The sequence below is a fragment of the Helicoverpa armigera genome, chromosome 9, assembly GCF_030705265.1.
Source record: "Helicoverpa armigera isolate CAAS_96S chromosome 9, ASM3070526v1, whole genome shotgun sequence".
NCBI lineage: Eukaryota > Metazoa > Arthropoda > Insecta > Lepidoptera > Noctuidae > Helicoverpa > Helicoverpa armigera.
Window position 1 is genome coordinate 8,698,054 of NC_087128.1, and position 24,179 is coordinate 8,722,232.

The 24,179-nt window shown below is 35.9% G+C and overlaps 2 protein-coding genes across 3 annotated transcripts; both read left to right on the forward strand.

Moving 5' to 3' along the window:
• Nucleotides 1–10,109: 10,109 nt before the first annotated feature.
• LOC110372598 (uncharacterized) lies at nt 10,110–16,189 on the forward strand. 2 transcript variants are annotated; one of them, XM_064036266.1, is made up of 10 exons: nt 10,110–10,270; nt 10,740–10,854; nt 11,010–11,062; nt 11,404–12,012; nt 12,199–12,323; nt 12,471–13,354; nt 13,536–13,629; nt 13,820–13,872; nt 14,004–14,546; nt 15,116–16,189. In XM_064036266.1, the coding sequence occupies exons 6-10, from the start codon at nt 13,266–13,268 to the stop codon at nt 15,216–15,218; spliced, it is 882 nt and encodes a 293-aa protein (XP_063892336.1). In that variant the 5' UTR covers nt 10,110–10,270; nt 10,740–10,854; nt 11,010–11,062; nt 11,404–12,012; nt 12,199–12,323; nt 12,471–13,265; the 3' UTR covers nt 15,219–16,189. The 2 variants fall into 2 exon arrangements, with proteins under 2 accessions (XP_063892336.1, XP_021185093.3); XM_021329418.3 differs by lacking the exons at nt 13,536–13,629; nt 13,820–13,872; nt 14,004–14,546; nt 15,116–16,189 and having other exon boundaries at nt 10,111–10,270; nt 12,471–12,590.
• Nucleotides 16,190–17,291: 1,102 nt separating this feature from the next.
• On the forward strand, nt 17,292–23,584 carry LOC126054288 (uncharacterized). Its single transcript, XM_049839223.2, has 10 exons — nt 17,292–17,524; nt 17,980–18,064; nt 18,380–18,447; nt 18,903–19,802; nt 20,150–20,303; nt 21,321–21,464; nt 21,685–21,755; nt 21,943–22,701; nt 22,781–22,914; nt 23,069–23,584. The coding sequence occupies exons 1-10, from the start codon at nt 17,349–17,351 to the stop codon at nt 23,143–23,145; spliced, it is 2,568 nt and encodes an 855-aa protein (XP_049695180.2). The 5' UTR covers nt 17,292–17,348; the 3' UTR covers nt 23,146–23,584.
• Nucleotides 23,585–24,179: the final 595 nt, after the last annotated feature.

A 24,179-nucleotide genomic window follows, 5' to 3' on the forward strand; every position in this document is an offset into this window, starting at 1 on the left:
AAATAACATCACATAACAAAGTTTAACAAAATGCATTCTGAGAAGTGCATAATATTGATAATTGCTTTAAAATAACTTTAAAAAATAATCTAAAGTAACGAAAAGCTGATTAATTAAGTTCGTACCTAATTCCGCAGTGTAGTATCAAGCAAGTAAAGTAAATACCAAGCGTCGTGCCTCGTAGAGCGATTTATACGAGATCTGTCGAGGTGTTAGCTTGCGACTAAATATTCATCTAATCCTTAAATGCGTAAGTCGTAATTAACCTACGCAGATTATATACTCCCACTTACTAAGAACCAAGACTCTCATATAAAATTATATCACATGAATCTGTACACATACATTATAATTTGAAATTATAATCTCATTAAAGAGGATGTGGTAGGAATATACGCTCTGTTTATTTTTAATATTGCGTGTTCCCTTGTGTGTATAAACTACGTAAGAAAAGCTCATTTTCTAGTGTAATATTAATTTGTTATTCAGATGGGTGAAACTGTGCATTCATATATAAGTACTGTAATTGTTTTTGTTAGTTATCCGGATGCATTCTTAGGCAAAACTAGTTTTTCATAAAACTATTCATAGCATTGCTAGTATCCAGCACACGAGCTCCGGACATGTCTCCAACATTTCCGACAGCCTACGACTTGTGAAAAGAGGAACGAAGACGACTAAGTAATTATTACTTTGAAAGGGCCCCGAGCTAACTGCTACAGGCCCATCATTAGTGAATTTTCTTCGAGGGGCCCCTACTCGACAAATACGTTTGTCATTGTCACTGCTACGAAAAATGCTACGGCGTAGCAAAAAACGTAAAAATATATTTTATCAGAGTTAAATGATATTAATTTAGTACCCAATTAAGAATGCTTTCCGTTTTATACAAAAGAGCCTCTCCAAAAAGGTAATTAAATTATGAAGTTTGGAGTTTCAAAAATAAAGCGAGTACAAATTATGTTATATTTGTTCCTGTTATATTATTAAATTATTAAAAAATTATGTTATATTATTAAAACCATATTTTTTATTACGAAAAAAACTCCGTGTTTCTAAAAATATATAATATAACTTTATGAAGGTATATACAACTTTCAAATATGAAGTTAGCAACAATCTACAAGATTGCATAGAAAATAAATAATTTAGGAGCGCAGCGCAAACTCGGTAGGTAATTTAGTTTGCAGTTGGCTGGTGAAATATCACCGAGCTAAATAATTGTGTTGCTGTCAAGGACCGGCGCGGGTCCTCAGTTAAGCGCAAATATATTACGAGTCTGTCGGTGCACGCAAAGAGCGCATCAGATTTCTGACTGACATGTTCATTAAGTCCCGCCCCGCCCATCCTCTACAACACTCATTACGGAGCACCCTCTATAAAGGAACTGCGAGGAAAATCCCCAGCTGAATATTTGGGTCACCAGTTATACACAACTTTATGCACAGTAACGTTGGCGAAAAAGAATTACTCATTTTAGCAAATCCCTTCTTTGGTCCAGGAAATTATACTCACAGATCTGTGTTCAGTCAAGAAAATCTACTGCAAAGTTCCGGGAGTGTAAACAGATGGCAACTTCAGTTTGAAGTCCATTCAGACTGCCTGAGAACTGTGTGTCTTTCAGAGTGTGTCAACGCGTGAAATAAGCTTTTAACCTAATCTAGGTTGCGTGTGCATGCTTACTCTACGAGCTGTAGAATTGTGAGCAAACCCGAACGGGCTCTCGCTCAAACCACTTTATTTATAATTCAGCCAGTTAAATTGTCTGGTTAAGCGAATTTATGAATCTCCAAAAGGTTCGGACTCTTAATCTATTTGACTACGCACAGAAAATCACCGTCCAGCGGTTTTATGATACTTATACATATTTAAAACCCTCGGGACTTTAATTTGCGGTACTTAAATGGGCAGAGGAGCGTAACGTACTTAAAGATGAACTCAATCAGGCAAATGCGTACTATCTTTTAATTTAAACATTGGTAAGGTGATCCCAATTGCCGTATGTAATTTATATAATGTGATCTACATAATCCAATCGTGCGTTAAAACGTTCCTTGGCTAGGACTTGGTGCTTGAGAGTGTGTGATCCGCCTAACTAGTAACATATTGGCAGTCGTTAATGAAGTCATCAAATACAAAACGTGCCGAAACAACGATGCCACGGACTGATAGTATGCGAGTATAAACCGTGTTTGGAAACTTCTAAATTGTTCGACGTTAATGAATTCAAACTCTGATTGCATGGTAAATCAGAACAAGCCATTGTATGTTTATGGAGATATTTTGCTTCAGGCTTTTATGGTTTACTATACAGAACATTAGGTACATTATAAGGAATTGAAGAACAATTGTTAGTGTGGTAACACTGAGTAGCCATTCAATTCGACAGTATAACTCCTGATGAAATGATAGATAGTTAATAGTTAATCTATATTTTTTTGCATCTTGATTCAACCAAGACTGTGTAGACTTGATCGAAAGTGCTTAATAAAAAAAATGTATCCTTAGAATAACTCATAGCGTTAAGCCTAAATAAATAGTAGTAAAGTAAATATCGAAATTCGTCTAAGTTATAAAATCGCTACCATTGTCTTTGTTTCCAGCATCCACTGACTCCAGAAAGTCAAAGACCTCAAAATCGCCATTATAATAATTTAATTTATACTGGCATAAAAGTTCGTATTTCTCATTAAGATATTGCGCAGTTGTTGTTAGGATTCCTCGAACGAGATTCACAAGTAATATTATTTCATTAAACTGTGGAGGGACACCGAGATTAACTTATTAGGGAGGCGGAGTTTGCGGAGACTACGAAACCGAGATGTTTGTGTGCTCTGCGGCCAACGGACGCCGCTTATAATCATGTTATTTCAATTTTAAATGTCCAATGTACTTCTACGAACTTACAGCTTTATTAAAGTAGCTCTAAAGTTTCTGAATAAATAATTCGTTTAAAGTAAAGACTCTAGTTGCCAAACAAACGACGTCGTTTACATAAAGTTTTTAAATAATTGTAGCACAATATTGAGAAAATTTTACTAATTTGTACAAAAAGTTCTAAATGTTTATACATGTCATATCTAGATATAAAGGGCCTTGGCCATCATAAAGGCAATAATAAACGAGTGAGCATTAATATTATTAATTGCCTCGCCGCCGGCCATTCGTAAATGTCTAGTAATTCGTACGTCATTTCACAAAAAGCTGACATAAAATATTCGCGGATAACGGTTGTGAATTTCACATAGTAATCTTTTCAGCTGTAGCGCCCGACTCCCAGTTACAGAATGATGAATACTTGCGTGCTGAGTACGTCGGCGGACGGTGCGAGTTATCTCTTTTAACAGAGGGATTGAGCGAGCTATAATACACCTTAGTGCTATGCCATATGGTACATATTGCAGTGCGCTAAACTGGTGATATAAATGCTGAAAAGTTGACGTAGACATTAGCCTGGGAGTGTAAACTGGCTCAACACCACTAATGTACGTTGTACTCGTTTGTAGCACCTTCATCAAAACTAACAATACATCATCTGGTGTGAAACAGCCCTTAGTGAACGCTGAAAATATTTATTATTTCAACAAGATGATCCGTTTGAACTCCAAATGATTTTAACGCCTTTTCCTGAAATCGAATTAGGCAGTCGTGGCAAGAATTTCCAATTGCCGAAGACTCCTGCAAATTAATTAAGCAATCTTGATTTTCAAATAAACGAATTACGAGTCGTAGATTAAATTAGCTCGTTTCTATGTAATGTTATTTAAGAAAATTTATTAAGAACGCAGGGCCCTCTGAAGTTTGTTGATTTCGTTATTTCAACGTTACAACTTGTTAAATGTCAGGTGACGGTAATTGAGTTATTTAGTGATGTATACCCTATTTAAATATTAGATAGAATTTCTTATCATTCTCGCAATTAGGATCATTTAAAATTAAATAGAAGCGAAATAATTTTGTTTATAATACCTACACGATTTTTGCAGACTACTTTTACCCTCTGTCCTACATTTAAAAAACATTGGCCAAATAATAATAAAAATCACACAAAAATCAGAACACGCAATATGTACAAAGAAAAGTAATTTAAATATTCCGTTTAAGCGAAAAAGTCGTGTTCAAATTGCCGCAGGTCTGAAGGAAATCAGGTCGGGATTACTTTTTGTATGGTTTTTTTCGCAACGAGTCATGTAGAAATGTTGAGTGCTTATACGCGTTATCTGAGGGCTAAAGCGTCTATTGTTCAAGAAGGGTAGCTCTGAGATACTCGTGCGGTTAAGTTGGCGAGCTAATTTGGTAATGTGAGGGTAAGTCGTAGCCTGTAGTCCGTAGCGCGTAGCTCGTAAGCGGTTGTAGTGAACTGCGTAGCTCGGAGCCTTTGGGAGAAGACGAATTACGTTATTGATTTAATTGTGTACTTTTAATTTACTATCAAGTAAAAATAATATGTTCAGCAGTGGACGTCTTATGGCAGAGATGATGATGATGATGAAAAATAATACAGTCTTGTATGAAATCACTGCAAAACACGCACAAATATTGTGTCCAGTTCGTACAGTAGTAGTAGTGCGGTTACGTAGTGCAAATCGGGAGAAACAATTTGCTATGTGATATTAAGATTAAGTTAACAGTAGATAAACTAACCCGACACATATACGAACACCAATTTTAAGTAAGCTAAAGCTGCTAGAAACGTTCGTACGATAACGGATCAAATATTTAACTTAACCGTTAGGCTTGTTAAAGTTAAATTGAACGATTTAATGCTATTACTAAATTATGCCTAACTTGTTAACTATCCGCTTGCATAAATAATGCCGCAGTTTAAAGTTTCTAATTGGTATCTTAATTACATAATCTGTCTTGGGTTGGCAACTTTGGGCGAGTTGATCCCAGAATTACCGCGTGGGGGCGCTGACCTCTCAGATTCGGCCAACTTCTGCGCCTTATTATAATAAAGTTGTTTATATTAATATTTATATAAAGATTTCGTGTAATTTTATTCATGTATAAAATTTCTTAAGGCTTTTGTAAAAACTTTGAATAATAATAAAAAAAAAACATAAAAGTAATTTAGCGGTAAATGCTTTTAGTAGTTCGCTATTTTGATATGAATTCACTTAGTGTGGGTTAAGAGATTTCGCTTGCTTACGTGAACTGTGTGTACTTAGCCTTAACTTGACCCCCGTCGAGTAACATTACAGTACTTAGTGGCCACTCTTATACGAGTCTAAGAAAATGTACGGTAATAATACAATTTTATTATTAACCTAGATTTATTGAAAGGTCCTAATGTTATCGTGTTGTTATTTAGCTTTAATTGTTACGCTAATAACATTGTTATAATGAGCTGGTAATTAAATATAGATATATTGTTTTGTGTTACAAATTTTATTACGATTATCGATATATTATATATAAAAAGCATGTGTTCGGCCAAACAAAGATTGATCGAAATCTCAGGAACATTCCGATTCTGCTCAAAACTATGATATTAATGACAATGACATTTCAAACTGCCAAAAGTAGTCAACATGATTTAATTTACCTTTTCATCAATAGAATTTTCGCAACTTTTCCTAGTAAAACAGACTTTTTTTCACTGATGTTACATAAGTCTCCACTAATTAACAACTATACAAGACTATCCGTTACACCAACAAAAAAAAACTCAGCTCATAATGAGGCTGAAAGCCAGGGAACAGCTCCATAATGCGTTGTCCCTTCACGCTATTAAGTTTCATTCCCTTCGACCAGCCATTAACCAGTAGACAGCCAGCTATTTATTGCTCGGACAAACATTACGGCAGCACCGTGTGCTACTTAACAAACTATTATAACCACAGATGAAGAAACAGTGGAGATGCTATGAGGAAGCTAGGTCACGCGCCGTCTTGTAGGCCAAGCAACGGTTGGTATGATCAGTTACGAGAACTAACGAGGCCGTCTGGTTCCTTGTCAAATCAAAACCAATCTGACAAATATGTAAAAAATTGGTATTGATTGATTGTTGTTTTTTTTTAATAATGAGCGGGTCCCATGTAATGCGTGTAAGGAGCTAGTAACATTACTTATCCTCCGAACACCGGCGCGACGTATTGGCGCGTTACTTACTGAAGAGATTTTGTATATGACTTCTCCACTAGTCATTTCATTCTCTATGTTACCTCTTACACCGTTGATGTACAAGTCTGTCAAAGAACAAAGTCTATGCCATTATCTCCTGCAGTGAAGTACGGTGTTTTGCGTAGGTTTTGTTTACTAAGGCTCATGTTACAGAGGCTAGGTGTTTAGGGTTTATGGAAAAATAATGGGAGTCTGATTCAGTAATAGTTATAAATCCTAGAAATCCTAACTGGCCAAATGCGATAGGAGTTGCGCACTAAGGCATAAAATACTCATTTTATTATAGTTTTTTTTTTATTTTATTTTTTATTTAAGCGATAATAGAAATACAATAATCTGTGAAAATTTAAGCTGTCTAGCTATCATGGTTTTTGGGTGATAGATGGTCAGATGATGGACAGCGAAAGCCTTGATGGTTCTGTTTCACCTTTTGAGTACGGAACAAGGGAATGTACCAAAATGTTGCAGTTAGGTATGGTTTTTCCTATAGATATATTTAGGTATATTGCGAAAAAATGCTAAATTCAAGTGGAAGTGGGCGTCACTCAGTGCGAACAGTACAGATAATAGGATACCCCGATAATTCTTGTGAAGTCACCGTACAGATTTATAAGCGTTTTTATTTCACAGAAATTTCGTTTACGACCTTGAATTGGAGCATTCAACATATCTACACTAATATCATAAAGAGGAAAACTTTGTTTGTTTGTTTGTTTGGTTGTAATGAATAGGCTCAAAAACTACTGGACCGTTTTTAAAAATTCTTTCACCATTCGAAAGCTACTTTATCCACGAGTAACATAAGCTACATTTTATCCCCTTACGGGCAGTAGTTCCCACGGGACGCGAGTGAAACCGCGGGAAAACGGCTAGTCATCAATAAAACGAGTGAAATAATTTGGTTATATTTTTGTAGTAGTAACAAAATTGTGATACATCGGAGAAGAATGCTAATCAACATGTTCAGTCACACTCTCTTTCCCGCTTTTTCGTGGCTACAGATAAGGGAATAAGGCCAAACTAAAATTCGACGCAAACTCAATTTAAATGGTCTTTTTCTCAAAAGATCTTCGTTAGATTTGTTTAAGGATTTTATTGTACTCACTAAGAATACTAAACATCTTTGGGATTTAAGTTAAAAGTGCTGTTTTAGGGAAACAAATTTACATTGTATTGCGTTTAAAACGTTTGTAATCGACGAATGTAATTACTTCTCTAAGCTCACCGATATAAAGTGCAGGGTCTTAAGAAAAGGACTTTTTGTCTAATAAATCTTTTGATCGGTTTCCAAAGACTTTTTCCAACAAATTGATTAAATCCTGCGGGGCGTTCGATCTCCGGGTCTCGTCGGCCTCACCGCGTGATATCTTAGAAAAACATTTTATATCCCTTAATACATTTTCCCTATGTCAAGAGGATAGGCCCCGACGGTGGGGACTGGGCGTTTTTCACAGGATACGATTATAAACCGTTATAGATTGGCTGCTGCTGACAGGTAATAAAAGGGTTGCCATTATTGTTTAAAGTTAATAAATTTCCTTTATAAGACTTGCTTTCCGAGGAACTAAAATAGGACAATTACCCGAAAAATTATTAACAATTTACTAAAATTGGCATTTATGCCTACGTTATCATATCACAGCAAATAGTTAATATTAAGTATTCATCGGTTGGCGTTACCAAAATACTTATGGCACAGATCTAGGAAGTAAACCTCTTAGTGTACCTAAACCCTTGCAAAGCAGACTCACACTACTCATATGAAAAATACAATGCTTTTACCACTCCCGGCTGCTCAAAATATAATCAATACCTTTCGCTCAGCGTGCACAGCTCATCTGTAAAGATTTATGCAGCTCTGGTTTGCGCTAGCGCCATTTCTTCCCATGCATATAAACAGAGAAGAAAATTGTTTATTTCCTGTCTCGTCGGGTTTCGGCTTCACGCTGTCAGCTTCTGAACCACGTTTATATTCGTCAACTGTATATCTTAGCCATTAGTTACTGCACGAGGACATTTGTTTTAGGCTTTATTGTTGCAAAATGAGACGCCATTTTTTATTCTTAGGGCAGACATACTTAATATGTGAAATGCTGGACGCTACTTAATTGAGTGAGCACCTACAAAACATTCTCCATAGAGTGAGAAAAGTATTTAATTCCTTAGTGTATCTACAGCAAAGAAACCTCATAAGTTCAAACTGAGCAAAATATAAATTGTACCTGCCAAAGTAAACCTACAAAGGCAAGGCCTAAGACGAAAATACGTCACACAAAGGAAAGCTATTACTTTCCATAGATATGTAAAGTGAAGCAGTTCCCGATATGCGCATATAGCGGAGGTGATCACGGAGGCAGGCGACGGTCTGACGGCTGTCGACGAGCTGGCGCAGACGACTTGCGTAATTGACTTGTCTTGCCGGCCACCTCACTTCGTTACTCAACTGCCACTGCCGGAGATGCAGTACATGGTAGATAGTTCTATTGTACGAACTGGCAACTTAATCTTTTAACTGAATAAGTTTCGTTTTGATACATTTAATCCCAAAATAAAATTGTGATAGTACTTTTTTTCAAACACAATCCCTCCTTGTGAAAGGAGGCCTGTGCTCAGCATTGGGACATAAAAAGGCTGACGATGGTGATGATGATGAATTCAATTATATTTCTTCTTCTTAAAGTGTATTTGCGACTAGTGATCCTTGGCGAGGTAAAACAGCTTAAGCGCATTTGAATTCCTATACATTATCTGCCTTCCTAGAACTACCGACAATATTGTGACAGATATTTCAATGTATGTTTGATAATTACCAGTTGCTGGGGCACTGAGGTGTACACCTGGAGTTCACGATTATTAATTACCGCTGTAAAGCGTTTCATTTTCTTCTCTTAATGCCTGTAAAAACAGAGTATTCAAATGTCAAGGGTATTTTATGTTTTCGCTTTTTATGAAAACATTTTGTAGTGACTTATTATTATACCATATTATTTTTAAAAAGAGTAACCATGGAGTTTCTTGCCCGTTCTTCTCCATAGGAAGCTACTTTTGGAATGGGCAACTAGAATCAAACTTAGTTACCTATATTTTTGACGTTCATAAGTGCTTGATGTGACTTATTTTATATTCCGTCTATATATGTATACAGTTGTCGTAAAAGAAAGCTCTAACAGCTTTCTATAGTTAATAGCGTTTTTTCATAACATTGTCGATAAGTGCTGAAAATGTTCAGTTGCTAAATTAATTATTTTTTTAGCGATGCGACATTCGTGATCATTAATCATTGGCAATTAATCATTGCAGAGAACTTTAGGAATACGCAATTAGTGAAGCGCTCTTGTAATTAAGTGTGTATTTCTCACTGTCCTAATTACCTAGGGTTTCAAATTGAGGATCAAAACAATATGTTTATCATTGAAGTATTTTCCTGTCACTGAAACTGTCAGGGAATATATTTTGCTAGTTCGTTATCTCCCAACAATTTCGTTTCCTGTATATTGCGGTATCGCGAGACATTATCAAAACACACGGCTCGATACTGAGTCATAGTTTATTCCCAGTTTAATCATGTTTTAATATGATCATCCTCAACATGATTTTACCCTGTTTACTCTGATTTTGCTTTGAAAATATTGCCTTTGTATTGTATTTTGGTCGGAAAACTGTGTAAAACTAATATAGTTAACCTTTATTGAGTTGCACCGCAAATTCTGTAAAACAAAAAAATATGCAAAAAGTACGATCAAAACCCATATAAATTTTAGTATCATTATGTTTGAACACAAATCAAAAATATATTATCTATGTACAGTAATTTAAAGGTAAATAGGTACTTAATTTAACTAACTATGAATGGATAGGTACCAAAAAATAGTTTATTTTGAAAACAACAATAACAATTTATATATAATGCACATTTTTATTGCAATCGCCAGGATGTCCGATAGTAGTTTTATCTAAACCACAATAAGCTAGATTTTTTTTTTGAAAAACATTCAATAATTTAGTCAGTTCTTACATCAGTGTGGTCGTTGATACTCGTTTTTGAAAACTTTAAAATGTTAAAGCTTTCCGTAATTCAATTATTTATTATTGGAGCATTTTTTATAGTCGCAGTGCAATCCAGAATATGTAGTAAAGAAGTAGTGTAAGTAGCCTTGTTATTCTAATATTAATTGAGAGAGGAGACAATTTTCTTTAGTATTTTTGTATCAGCCGCTAGAATCGATAGACCCCAGATGGGTGACTAGCACTTAAGAGCATTTGATGAGACTGGAAGCCCATCCCAGTATATAATGGCGTCCACGGCTGATTTTGGCCACGGCGGCTGTTCTCATTTAAGGAGATCAGCCAACTGCGCAGGACATATTATAGTGCACGAGCATTTGCGCAGACACAGGTGCACTCCTTATTCCTTCACTCTCATAACCAGATGGGTCGGCAATCGTACACGACCGGAAAGAGATCAGGCGCAGGACCGACATTTACGTGCTACCCGATGCCATCCCAGTATATGAAGTCGGGTAGTCGTAGTCCCAGCAATTTCAATCACTATGCATTGAATGTTACAATAACTTCCTCCACAGTTTTGAATCTTCTAATCTTTGTTTTTGCAGTAAAACGCGCCCGGTGGTTGAACCTGTTAGTATATTGTCAAATGGCCGACATTATATGGACGAGGATGAAGTGACTCCAAAAACATTATCTAAATCGAAGAGGAGGTATGAAAACGTATGTAAAAAAACTTTAATCGATTAGATGTTTAGAACTTTGCTTTCATGAAACACTGAAACTAAGCATGGCAATTATACTTATTGCCAATGCCTACAAATTCTTATCGATAAGTCATAATTTAAATCGCAGTAACAAATGATTGTCTCTTTCAGGTAACCGTCACGATCACATATTGTTGTAGAGAAGAAGATGACACAGAAATCAGGTACGCAAATACTAACAAAAATGCATGTAAGATAACAATAAAAATATTAATAAATAAAACTAAGTCGCAGATGTCGCTTCTTTCAATAGTTAATTCATCAGTTCTGCTCAATCCAAGCCTACGATGTTGGCAAGAAACCATTCGTTTGCTCATGGAAATAGTATTTTAGACTTTTTCAACATCTATCTACTAATTAGTTTCTAGTACTAGATTTTCCAATGGTTTCACCGTGATCCGTTGGATTATAGACATATAGCCTATAACCGTCTCCAGCAACATTTCACCCCATCTCAATTATCAGTTGTCGTTTAATTTAATTTCCATATTTGTTAATTTTTCAGTTTAAAAGAATGCATAAAAGACTGCAAAGCAAATTGTATGTTTGGCCAGTGCAAGAAAGGAAGTTGTGTATGTAGCTACGGGTTCAAATTAGTCAACAAAAACTGCGTCTCATTCTGTGACCTCTGCATAGAATCAAATGGGACGTGTGACGGTTTGATATTATGCCGGTGTAAGTCTGGAAGCTATGTGGGCCAACCATGTCCATTTCCTGATGAATATCCTAAAACGACTACGGAATATTTGGGAGATTTCAGAGACACTGATGAAGATGTAGCCTTTATGAGGTATTTGTGGGCGAAATTAAATAACGGTTCTATACCATCAGGATCTGAGATTGCTCTGGACGATTATGATCGCTTTGGAGGTTCGAACCACACGAATAATTCAACGGAACCTTCAACGACTATTGTACCTATGAATACGACGATAGCTCACAGTAATAATGAAACAACAGAAAGCGTAAGAACAACTACATCATCGGTAAATATTACACGAGATACAAGTGAGCAGTCTACTGCCGCCAAAGATGTTGCACCTATTTCAACCGAAGACGCTGTCACAGGTCAAAGTAACTCTACCGACTTAAAGCAGGGTTCAGCAACATTCAAGTGAGTATAAAAATGTTCAAGCAAGGATTTAATTAATTATATTCGTTTTATATCTGATTAGATGCTGATAAGACTAGTTTTAACCTTAACAAAAATAAAATGGTTACTACTTATTGTGATCACGAGAATTTGGGATAAGAAAAAATGCATATTGTAATGATGAATGAATGATGTTTTTATTTTCAGGTTTCAGCAAAATGGCGTGTCTATATTAATTGCAATAATATTCGGTAATCACACGTGCGGAAATCAAGATAGTTTGTTGGTGGATGCTCCAAGTAGTAATTAACTATTAGAGATAATAATAAAAGGTTGGTATGTTCTTTGTTTAACAAATTGTTCGCTCTATCATGTCATACGTAGGAACTATGATTGTTCTAGCTAGAGTAATTTTCCTGGAACAAACGTTTAGTTTTACATCAGTTTATGTTTTTAAGTCTGTATTTTTATATTTTCAGGTAATTTCCTCGGAATTTTGGAGCCTTTGAGAGGATTTTTAATTTTAGTATGGTATACCTACATATATTTGTATTATATGTATTTTAAAACATTTTTTAAAAATAAATGTTACATTATTATCCATTCAACATTAATTCCATCACCTTAACGAGACTTAATAGTCGTAATAACGTAATAAAACGTATAAGATTCCAATTAATCTATATGTTCACATCAGAATCCTACTACTGATATTATAAAAGGAAGCCTGTATGGATGTCTTTTCCCTTTCACACAGAATATCACACTTGGCAGTAATTAAGCTATACATCAGAATAACATACAATAGGAAAGATAGCAGATTGAAACATTTTTTAAATTGATCCAGTAATTTCTGAGATTTATTTTTATATATTTCTAAAAAAAAGTCGTGTTAGTTACTCATTTTATAACTCAAGAATGTCTGAACCATTTAAGCTAAAAATATATAGAAGAGAAGATAGCTTAGACACGGGAAAAGGACATAGGGGAGTTTTTGTTACCATCCGGGATGCGGGAGAAACCGCGGGCAGAAGCTAGTAATTTATAGAGGTAGATACCTAGCCAATAGTGTTTTGTACTTTTAAACAAAAGCAGCAAAACATTAATGCTGCGGAATAATTTGCTACCATGGTGATATTATTTTGGCTTATCTATCAAACGCCAGGATGTTGAAAATTTTTATCATTAACACCAAAATTATTCTATTGAAGATACAAATTTTGGCAGTTCATACTTGAGTGTAGCCGTTACTACACGGTTTTAAAAACTTTAAAATGCAAAAACTTTCTCTGGCTCATCTTCTTATTATAGGAGCATTTTTGATAGTTGCAGTGCAGTCCAGAATATGCAGTAGAATATCTACGTAAGTTACTTTAATTTTGTGTGAACATTTTGTATTTGCGTACATAGTTAGAACCCTAGCTATAAAAATAAATTTATATTATTTTCAATTGTATGTGTAGTTATTTATAAGTAGGTACCTACATAATATAAAACATTTATTTGCCATTAATGTTCATTATTTTGTATTCTGTATTTTTCAGTAAAACCTCATTAACCGTCGAAGGACATAACAATCCAGGAGATGTAGGCTCCACTTCAAAACCATCACATAAACAAAAGATCAGGCATGCTAAGGTATTCTAATATGTCCAGTGAATTTTAGTCTAGTGACTCTTATATTTTTTTTGTAACCTAACAGTCTAACGTCGTCAACATGCGCAAGCTACTTGCACCGTGTAGATGCACCCTAAACGACCTGTATGTCGTGTAATTGATAGATATAGTTACCTACTTGTAATAAAATTAAACTGTCTATGTCTTTCAGAGAACCCACATGATCACTTATCATTGTAGCGAAGAAGATTACAACGAAATCAGGTACGTAAATTGACGTTTTGAATGTGTAAGTGTATTTTCAAACCGCCGTGAAAACAGGACAATTAATTTCGCTCTGTTCTGCATTTATTATTGTTTTGTTTTTTATGTAAGTACATTTTTTTTATTTTCAGTGAAGCAGAAAGCAAAGGTATAAACTGTATAGACTGTAAATATTGTTCCGAAGATGGAACTTGTTTTTGTAACTACGGGTTATTGATAAATAACCCTTGTGTAAATTTTTGTGAGATATGCAATCAAAATGGACGTTGTGTCGTCGGTCCATTGGGATGCGAATGTAAGACTGGAACTTATTATTTCCGCGAAGCATGTCCACTTTCAGGTGTAATTAATTCTCCAACGGCAAGTACACATGCAGATTTATACAGTACCGTGTCAGGTAATGTTGAATCCAGTACAGTGCGAGCTGAGAAGAGTAAAGTTAATATTAATGATCGTTTAAACAACACGAGTAACTCAACAGGATCTTTGACATCTAATGAACCTTTGAATTTGACGGAATCACAAGGTTATGATGAAGTAACGAAAAGGAGTTTGAATGTTACAACACTTGAGTCTGACCAGCCTCATCAAGTTGTTAAGCCTATTTCAACAGACAGTGTTGTCAGTAACAAAAACAACTCTAATGGATTGGACCAGGCACCAGTTGTATCAAGGTGAGAACAAATAATGTTAAACCCAAAACTAAAAGTCCCCATTATAAACTAGTAATACATTTAAGACTTTGTGAGTGCCTTCCTTACGATGAGTCCGACAAACCTTTTGAATGCGCAAATTTTGGTGCCGCTGCGTTTTTTAATGCTTGACTCCTGGAATTGTCGATATGACGTCACTATGACTCTTCGTACATACCTGTTTCATTTTTTGAGATTCGTTTAATAAAGTTAACTAGAAAATGGTGGTCAACTTGTCCGATAAAGATCGTGCTGCGTTTGGAGTGTCCACCATCCTGAAAATGTCGATATGACGTCACTATGACTCTTCGCCTACCTGGGGACTATAAGCATGTGTTGCAGTGAAATTGTTAATGCACTTCATTCATATAAAATAACGTACTTGACACTTAATATACTTAATAGTTAAATTATTAAAATCTGCAATACTTGTCAGGTATATGTCTTAAATTTTTATAAACTTAAAAAAATATATATTGTTAATCCTAACGACGAAAATGAAATAAACTTAGAAAATAACTAAATATCTATAATGATGTTCTTATTTTCAGGATGCAGCAAAATGGGATGTCTATTATTATTTCAATAATACTAGGTAATTATAAGTGTGGGAATCAAAATACTTTGTTGGGCGGTTGTTCAACAGGTAATTAACTTCTCGTGAAACCATATAAAGTTAGTAAGTAACCAAGGCATGGAGACGACAGTCGCGACCTGGAGACGGTTCTATAGCGATCCTGGCACATCACTATAATTAGGTTTTTCGGATGTTAACTTCATACAACTTGGGATTCATGTCATGTTTTTGATCCTTAAAGATTTTTTATTATAAATTCTGTCAATAAGTGGGACTATACCGAGTCGTAAATCTTGTAAACGTGGATGCAGATGTTGCGCTACGAACAGCGCACAATCCATGCCTCGGCTTGAGGCGTGTGTTAAAAAATATACCAACGTATGCTCGGGTTGAACCATCTCTCGTGGCGCAATCCTTAGCAATGTCTAGATCCACCTTAACTGTAATGCGGATGGATAACTATTTGACAGACATATTATTTTTTTTATTCCTCTTCTCAAGAGGCTAAATAAATGTAGTATTAGTTTTAAAGCATGTGTGTATCTACGAATATGAATATGCAGGAGACTCTGATGAATGTAAAATTGGAGTGGATATATGTATTTATAAGAATATACTTAGATGTATGGATTTAGTAGAGTGGTGGCCTAGTGGGCAAAGAACCAACCTCTCGAGTATGAGGGCGCGGGTTCGATTCCAGGTCAGGCAAGTACCAATGCAACTTTTCTAAGTTTGTATGTACTTTCTAAGAATATCTTAGACACCAATGACTGTGTTTCGGATGGCACGTTAAACTGTAGGTCCCGGCTGTCATTGAACATCCTTGGCAGTCGTTACGGGTAAGTAGTCAGAAGCCAGTAAGTCTGACACCAGTCTAACCAAGGGGTATCGGGTTGCCCGGGTAACTGGGTTGAGGAGGTCAGATAGGCAGTCGCTTCTTGTAAAGCACTGGTACTCAGCTGAATCCGGTTAGACTGGAAGCCGACCCCAACATAGTTTGGGAATAGGCTCGGAGGATGATGATGACTTAGATGTATGGATTTATGACATATTTTTTCAATAAACGTTGCTATGACCAATATTAGATCATTATTTATTATTACCCATTGTGACCTGACTTTTCCACAAACTTGATAGATAGTCCACTATAAAGATACTTAGCCTGCGCGCACACTGCATATTATTCAGTCGGCGAATGGTAGGTTTTTTTTAATGGTTAATTCAATCAAGTTTTTAGTCGGTCTGATACCGAAAAGTTACCTTAACCTAGTTACTTGTGTTCTTCCATTCTGATTTATGAGCAAAAATCGACTATTGGCCGACTAAACCGAAACAATATTTATTTAGATTTTGGAGAAATAAGCTTTAGGTATATTATAAATAGATGTCCAACTGGTAGGAGGGACAAGTAGTAATAAATTAAAACCGACTCCTGCCTGTGCACAGACATGGTTTAGTAGAAGTTCCCAACATAATATAATATTTTTTGGCATTTTTAAATTACTTCAAAATTTGCCATTCATTAATGTAATTACATTATGAAAAAATCGTATTTAATGGATTTTATTCTATCACAATGAATAATATTATAATATAATGAATATAAGAAAAAGGAGACATTATTTTGTTTATTTTTTTGAGTCTTAGAGTCCCAAAACTACAGAACGGATTTGAAAAATTCTTTCGCTGTTGGGAAGCTAGACTATCTCCGAGTGCTTTCTATGCATTAGTCCGGGTATAGGAAAAAGTTCCAGCTCGACGCAGAAGACATCGCGGGAAAATAGCTGGTACTTATGTACTTATTCGTATACCACAAAATTATATCATCATCATCATGCACATCACACGTAACAATTTCACAAAATTATATTAAAAAGAGGAAATATTTTGTTTGTTTTCTTCCCAAAGGCTCTTAAAATACTGAAGTGATTTAAAAAATCACTGTTGTGAAGCTAAACTATCCCCAAGTAACATAAGCTATATTTTGTTAGGCCACGTCAACAAGGAGTTGCGGGAAACAGCTGCAAAAAAAAATATTAATAATGTATGCAAAAATAATTAATTATAAAAAAAAAACATTTTTTTATATAGGTATTTATATAGGTACACGACAAAATATAATATATTTATAGTACTGGTAACACTGCAAGTTATCAGATGCGAACGTTCTTTAACGGATGTCTGATTAATCATAGTAATTCCCCTTGATGAGTAGTTTTTTGTTATATTTTTTGGTGTCTATTAATAGTTCGCGATTACTCGGTCAGTGGCAAACCGATATTTTTGATTGTAAAATGAAATCCAATTATGTGTTACGTTTGTTGCTAATTTTAGTGTGCGCATTAATTGGAATACACTCTCAAATGTGTATTACATTAAAATTGTAAGTGTAACTTTCAGAATTCGCTCATTCAGTGTAGATACCTAAATAATTATTGGCAAGTATAGGTATACAGATAAAAAAGACAGGACTTTAGATTGGACAAAGCCAATTAATTTAGATATTAACTAGCGACCCGCTCCGGCTTCGCACGGGATAACAGTATTTCCCCACTATTTAATGTATGTTATTATACATATAAACCTTCCTCTTTATTCACTCTATCTAATAAAAAAAACGCATGAAAATCGGTTGCGTAGTTTTCAAGATTTTAGCGTCCCCCATAGGGTGAGAAATAGCGACTTTGTTTATACTATGTAGTGATAGTGATATTTTTGCCGGACCGTGCACATGACAAATTATTAATTTATTAGATTATCGATCTCGATGTACTTAATAGTTGTTGTAAACCAATTAACAGAAATAAATATGATTTGTTTACGATATGCCTTTTTCAGTACAACAAGATTAGTCCCGGAGACGTTTCTTACTTACGACCTTAACGACGAGTTTGTTTTGATTACCAAGAAGACATATGCAACGGTAAATATTTGTTATTTAAAACGCAAATTAACTTAAAATTAACCTAGGTATAGTTATCGGCACGAATCTTGAGCTCCCTTCACCTGCGCAGAAGTAATTTATTGGGTCCCTTTTGTGGTATGAAGTGAGGCGCGGGGGCGGGCTAAAGCGGTGATTGGCCCGCAGTGCATCGCGTCATAGCCGTCACTCGGGATTGGTTCTTTGCTAATAAATCACCTCTTTTAAGATGTAGGCCAGAGCTCAAGATTCGTGCCGATAACTATATAAAATTAAATACAAAATTCATTTATTTCTGACACAATCACTTTTTTTTAGAAATACGACATTACGGAACACAAAATTTGCTGTGACGGATACAAAATAGAAGACGGCGAGGAACCTAGGTAACTGTAAAATTATAATCCTTCTTGTATGTATATGTCACTATATGTATATGCATGAATAAAACGCAGAAAGTAGATAGTTTAAGACACATTAACATTGATATTTTGGTTTAAAATGTGTCATCAGTTCGAAACTAAATCACAAAGACGATCCATGACACATTTAATAGTTGTAGGTACCTCGTGGGTTATATGTAAAAGCGTTTCAATGGAACAAATTCCCGCACCAGGCTGACTGTTAACTTTCAAATACGGTTCAGTAGCTTTGTCGTGAAAGCTCGACAGATAAATAGATTGAGCTATTTTCCCAATTATAACATTTTAGGTTTTTTCTTTATCTACGGCAAAACAAATATTGCTTCAATCCAATTAAATATTAAAAAAACTTTAGTACAACCCTTTGGTAGAACATAATAGAATTGAAATAATACATTTTTATTTTCATATTTTTTTAGCAACACGACATGCAAACCTGAATGTCACTCAGATTGTAAGAATGGCTACTGCAAGCGCCCTGACGAGTGCGCGTGTAACGCTGGGTACACACTGCGCAATGACACCTGCACTCCGCACTGTGAGCACTGTGAGCACGGCGCCTGCGTCGCTCCTAACATGTGCTGGTGCGACGCCGGGTACAGAATCGAGGACGGCATCTGTCAGCCCGTGTGCACCACTCCTTGTGTCCACGGCACCTGTGTAGCCCCAGACACGTGCCAATGTCTTCCTGGGTACAGAAAAACTACAAAGATTGCATGTTACTGTTGCACTACTATGGTATGTAAATATAGTACAACCTGTAGCTGCGGCTTGTATTTACACTTACGGAAAGAAGAAACTGAATCGAACGAATGCGTTCCTGAATGTAATCGTCCATGTGGTAATGGAACCTGTGTTAATCCGAACCAATGCGAATGCTTTCCAGGGTACTCAGTCAATAACTATACCCAGATGGATCCTTTGGACACACCCGTGTGTGTGTTAACGGACGAAATAAGTACCACAAGGGCACCTACGACTAGCCTTCCGTTGAGTAAAACGACAACATACAAATTATTAACCGAATCAAACACTACGGCATCTTCAAAAAATCTATATTTTACTAAGGTTCATAATTTTACAACTGTTGTCCATAATTTTGAAAGCACAACAACGCCTGAAAGTAAATTATTAACAGATGTAAACTACCCGATGGCCATAAACGCTACAACAATGGTACCTACAGACGTGACATTAACCAACAAGGCAGAATACGGGTCTACTACCACCACCGTGTCATACTTTGTAAGCGATATGACCGTTACCGAAGGAGCAAAACTTAACATCACAAGCACTGAAAGAATAAATGCTGAGTCATGGTAAGTCAATAGTTCCATGCAATACGAGTATGAAATGTCTGCAATCATCTTTTTTGTATTCACGTACAAAGACGTCAGGTGGATTTGATATTAAAACCTGCAGTCGACGTGATAAAAAATGGTTGTTCGTTTCCCAACGTGTCCTTCACTTTCTTTTGCCAGTTGAACAAAATATCTGCGAAATTTCGAATAGAAAATAATACATATTATATGCTTTTTAAAACCCTTGATTTATTATTTTTGCTCGCCCATTTTCAAAAAAACTGACGCTTAAATATTTTTTTTCCCTCTTAAAGTTAAAAAAAAAACTTAAGTATAAATAAAGAACTGTTTTGTTTATTTTTCAGGATGCAACAAAATGGAATATTCGTTTGGATATCAGTTGTGTTACTATTAGTTGGAATCATAATACTATTAGTTTGGCGACGGATACCAATGAGGATTATCGACAGGTTCAGAGGAAGAAGTTATTATGTCTACAGATATCATAATGCGGACTTGTAAGCGTAGTATTAAGAAAACAATAATAAATATATTCATCACTATTAAATGGAATAAATGATCTCTCCTCTGGTTGATCCTAGATTGACACTCTATTCAATTATTTTAAATTTTAAGCGTTTGATAAATTAAGTACAAAATGATATGCTGTCTTTATATTTTACTAACGCAGGAACTCCTCGGCCTCATCCTCCGAGCCTTTTCCCAATCATGTTGGGGTCGGCTTCCAGTTTAACCGGATTCAGCTGAGTACCAGTGCTTTACAAGAAGCGACTGCCTATCTGACCTCCTCAACCCAGTAACCGGGGCAACCCAATACCCCTTGGTTAGACTGGTGTCAGACTTACTGGCTTCTGACTACCCGTAACGACTGCCAATGATGTTCACTGACAGCCGGGACCTACAGTTTAACGTGCCATCCGAAACACTGTCAATGGTGTCTAATATATACTTAGAAAGTACATACAAACTAGGCCACCACGACTTCGGAACTCCTCGGCCTATCTGGATAAAAAGGTTCCTTCCTCGGTAAAGGGTTATCCGACACTGAAATCATTAGTAGGTACTATTTAAATGAACTCAGCTTTATAATATACCAGCTTTTGCCCGCGACTTCGTTCACGTGGAATAGTGCCTTCCGATCTCGCGGGATAGATGGCGCTGTATGTCGGATGCCCTTTCTCAGGTTCCAAACGACGACGTGTGTACCAAATTTCACACAAATGGTTCAGTAGTTTTGGGGTGAAGAAAAGACAGACAGACGGACAGAGTTACTTTCGCATTTACAATAGGTACCTATTAGTTTGGAAGTACATTTGTATGTTCAACAATTGGAAAATTAACTCACAATAAGTGCAAGGCTTCTGTTTACAGTGTTATTTTATTAAAATTAATGCAAAAAATAATAGGTAGGTACCTAATTACTAATAACCTGCATTATCTCAATAATATGGGTGCATAGCGGATATGTGGCATTGTCGTTAGTGATTATGTTAATATAAATTGATCAATTATTAGTTCAACATTAAATGTTATTACGCTAACACGTTAGCGAAAATAAAAATGTTAATAAATCCTGTGATTTTCGTGCTGATTATAGTTTCTACATTAGTGGATGTAGAGTGTCAAGTTTGTTTCAAAGCAGTAAGGGGATATGTTGCGGTATGTTATATTAATATTATTCATTTCATTTAAACGTAGTTAAATAATTTGTGCACAATTTCAAAACCCAGGGCATCCTTGAGAAACCTTTCAGAACATTTTGCGAGCTATCAAGCAAATAAACAAACTGTTTAGCTTTATAAGATATCGATAAATCATAAATATACGTAACATTAATGATAGCAATATCTTAAGCCCTTAATACTTCGTGTAATTTCAGAGAAGGAGGTTTATTATAACTAGAATCTGCTGCGAAGGATACACCTTAGAAGCTGACCATAAGGAAGTCAGGTAATCACCCACATCATTATTCCCCACTTTGATATTTTTTTCTGGAAAATTGTGGCAGGTCCAGAGGTCCCTTGTCTTCACTAAAACCAAATTTTGATCTATAGTTTTGTAATTGTTTGAAACTAGCTCCCTTTAAGACAGTTGGTTAATTCTTAAGAATATTATCTACTTAATTATTCATTTCCAGTGTGGATACTTGCAAACCGATTTGCACAACAAACTGCACGAATGGCTACTGCAAGCGCCCTGACGAGTGCGCGTGTAATGCTGGGTACACACTGCGCAATGACACCTGCGCGCCGCTCTGTGAAGACTGTTCGCATGGCGACTGCGTCACTCCGGGCACCTGCCGGTGCTCCGCCGGGTACGATCTCGTGGCCGGCACGTGTCAGCCCGTGTGCACCACTCCTTGTGTCCACGGCACCTGTGTAGCCCCAGACACGTGCCAATGTCTTCCCGGGTACAGACAAAGTGATTTAAAGGGCAGTGATTGTGAACCAATATGTTCCAGCGGTTGCATTTATGGTGATTGCAAGGCTCCGGAAAAATGCGTCTGTCACTCGGGTTGGCGGAACAGTAATGGCACTTGCTCACCAGTATGCAACGTTCCATGTGGTAATGGCACTTGTATTTTCCCAAACGTATGCGCGTGTTTTTTGGGATACAGAAATACTATGTTAAGAAGCCGAGGTGTAGATGACGCTCCAGTGTGTAAACCTGTTTGCAAAAATTGCAATGGCGTCTGTATTGCCCCTAATCAATGTAAAGAGGAAACTCAAACAATGATTGCACTCGCAACGACAAGCACAAACAGCCCTAACAATAATCTGACAGTCGGTATTCTAATGACTCAGTCATATTCTTCATTTTACTGGAGTTCTACGGAAAACTTAGATCATATCGAGAACTCTACTGTCACATTGGAAAAACTTACGGAATATTCATGGTGGGTTCACCAATCATTATCACAGTCATTGCTTTATTATTTTTCGTAATAATGTTGTCATAACGTACTTACTTTTCAGGATGAAAGAGCATCAAATTATTCTGATATCGCTTGTGGTAATCGTTACTACTGGGATAGTAGTGTTCATTGTTTGGCAACGACTACCTATGAAGATCATATATTTCTTTAAAGGCAAGAACTATAACATTAAAGGTTTGTACTTGTTACTTTAAGCTAGTTACAATTCGTTAAGCATATCGTTTAAAGCAACATGCTCCATCATTTTTATTATTCTGTCGTATTTTTTACGTTCAATAATATAATCACAGATCACACCAGAATATATCTTGTACTTTATTATTTTCAGGTGCCGGTCTAAGAAGAAATATCAGCAACTCATTTGTAAACATACAGTTCTTATCACAACTTGAATCACGGAGTTGAATCGTTATTGTTAATTTCAGATACATTTTTAAACTAAGGTAGTTGTTTTATGCAGGTATTTAAAAACACTATTCAGTTTTAAACTGATTACGTATAGAGCGTGGCTCGTTGTTTTACTAGGTGGATCGTGAAACTGAATAATTTATTATTATGGCCTACTTAGGATCGAATTGCTACGCAATCTGAACAGAAAGGTTTTCCGTGTCTTATTGCATATAATTACGGTAATGGTTTCTTTGAATCGCATGATTAAATCGGACGAGTTTCGAGGAGAGAAAATAATTTTGTATAATAAAATGATGATCGTAACGACTCAATATGGGTATTTTTGTTTTACACAGTACTTTCCTTGCGAAATTAAACATTTGTAGTAAGAAAATACTTTGATTGAATGCCACCCTTGCATAATTGCTAATGTTAATTAAATTAGGATTTATTATCATTACGTTTTAATTCGTATCAGCTGTACCAACCCTCTCCCAATCTGGTAATCTCTTCCCTCCCTGTATCCCAATACGTATTCTATATATTTATCAAAATGTCGGCAATAAGGAAAGCTCCCGACGTTATCGGGATGGGTGCAATTCTTTTCCTAAAAGAGGTCGTTACAAACGAGTATCGTATCGTTTGCTCTCCAATAATTTACCTCGGAGTTGCCAGTATTTATTAGAAAAAAGTGAAATTGACTACTTATAAACATTATGGGCCTTACTACAAAAACTTTACCTAAACACTGTTTTAAACTTGTCTAAAAAAAAAATGTGGCTCCAAAATGAACCATATGTCAACGTCATAATTTGACATTTTTTTAGACAAGTCTTAAACTGACGTTAAAAAGTTTTTGTGGTAAGACGGTATATTTTTTGGGTTTAAGAAAAATCTTTTTTGTAGCTTCTCTGTTTACTAGGCTAGAGCTTTTTTATCATACTTTTTATTTTAGTTAAACCTAACATATAGGTACGTTGTTTCAGCCAGTCAGTTCACAGTGAGACTGTGCGAATGGCTACAGTTATACCCGACCCCGTTAGTATCTA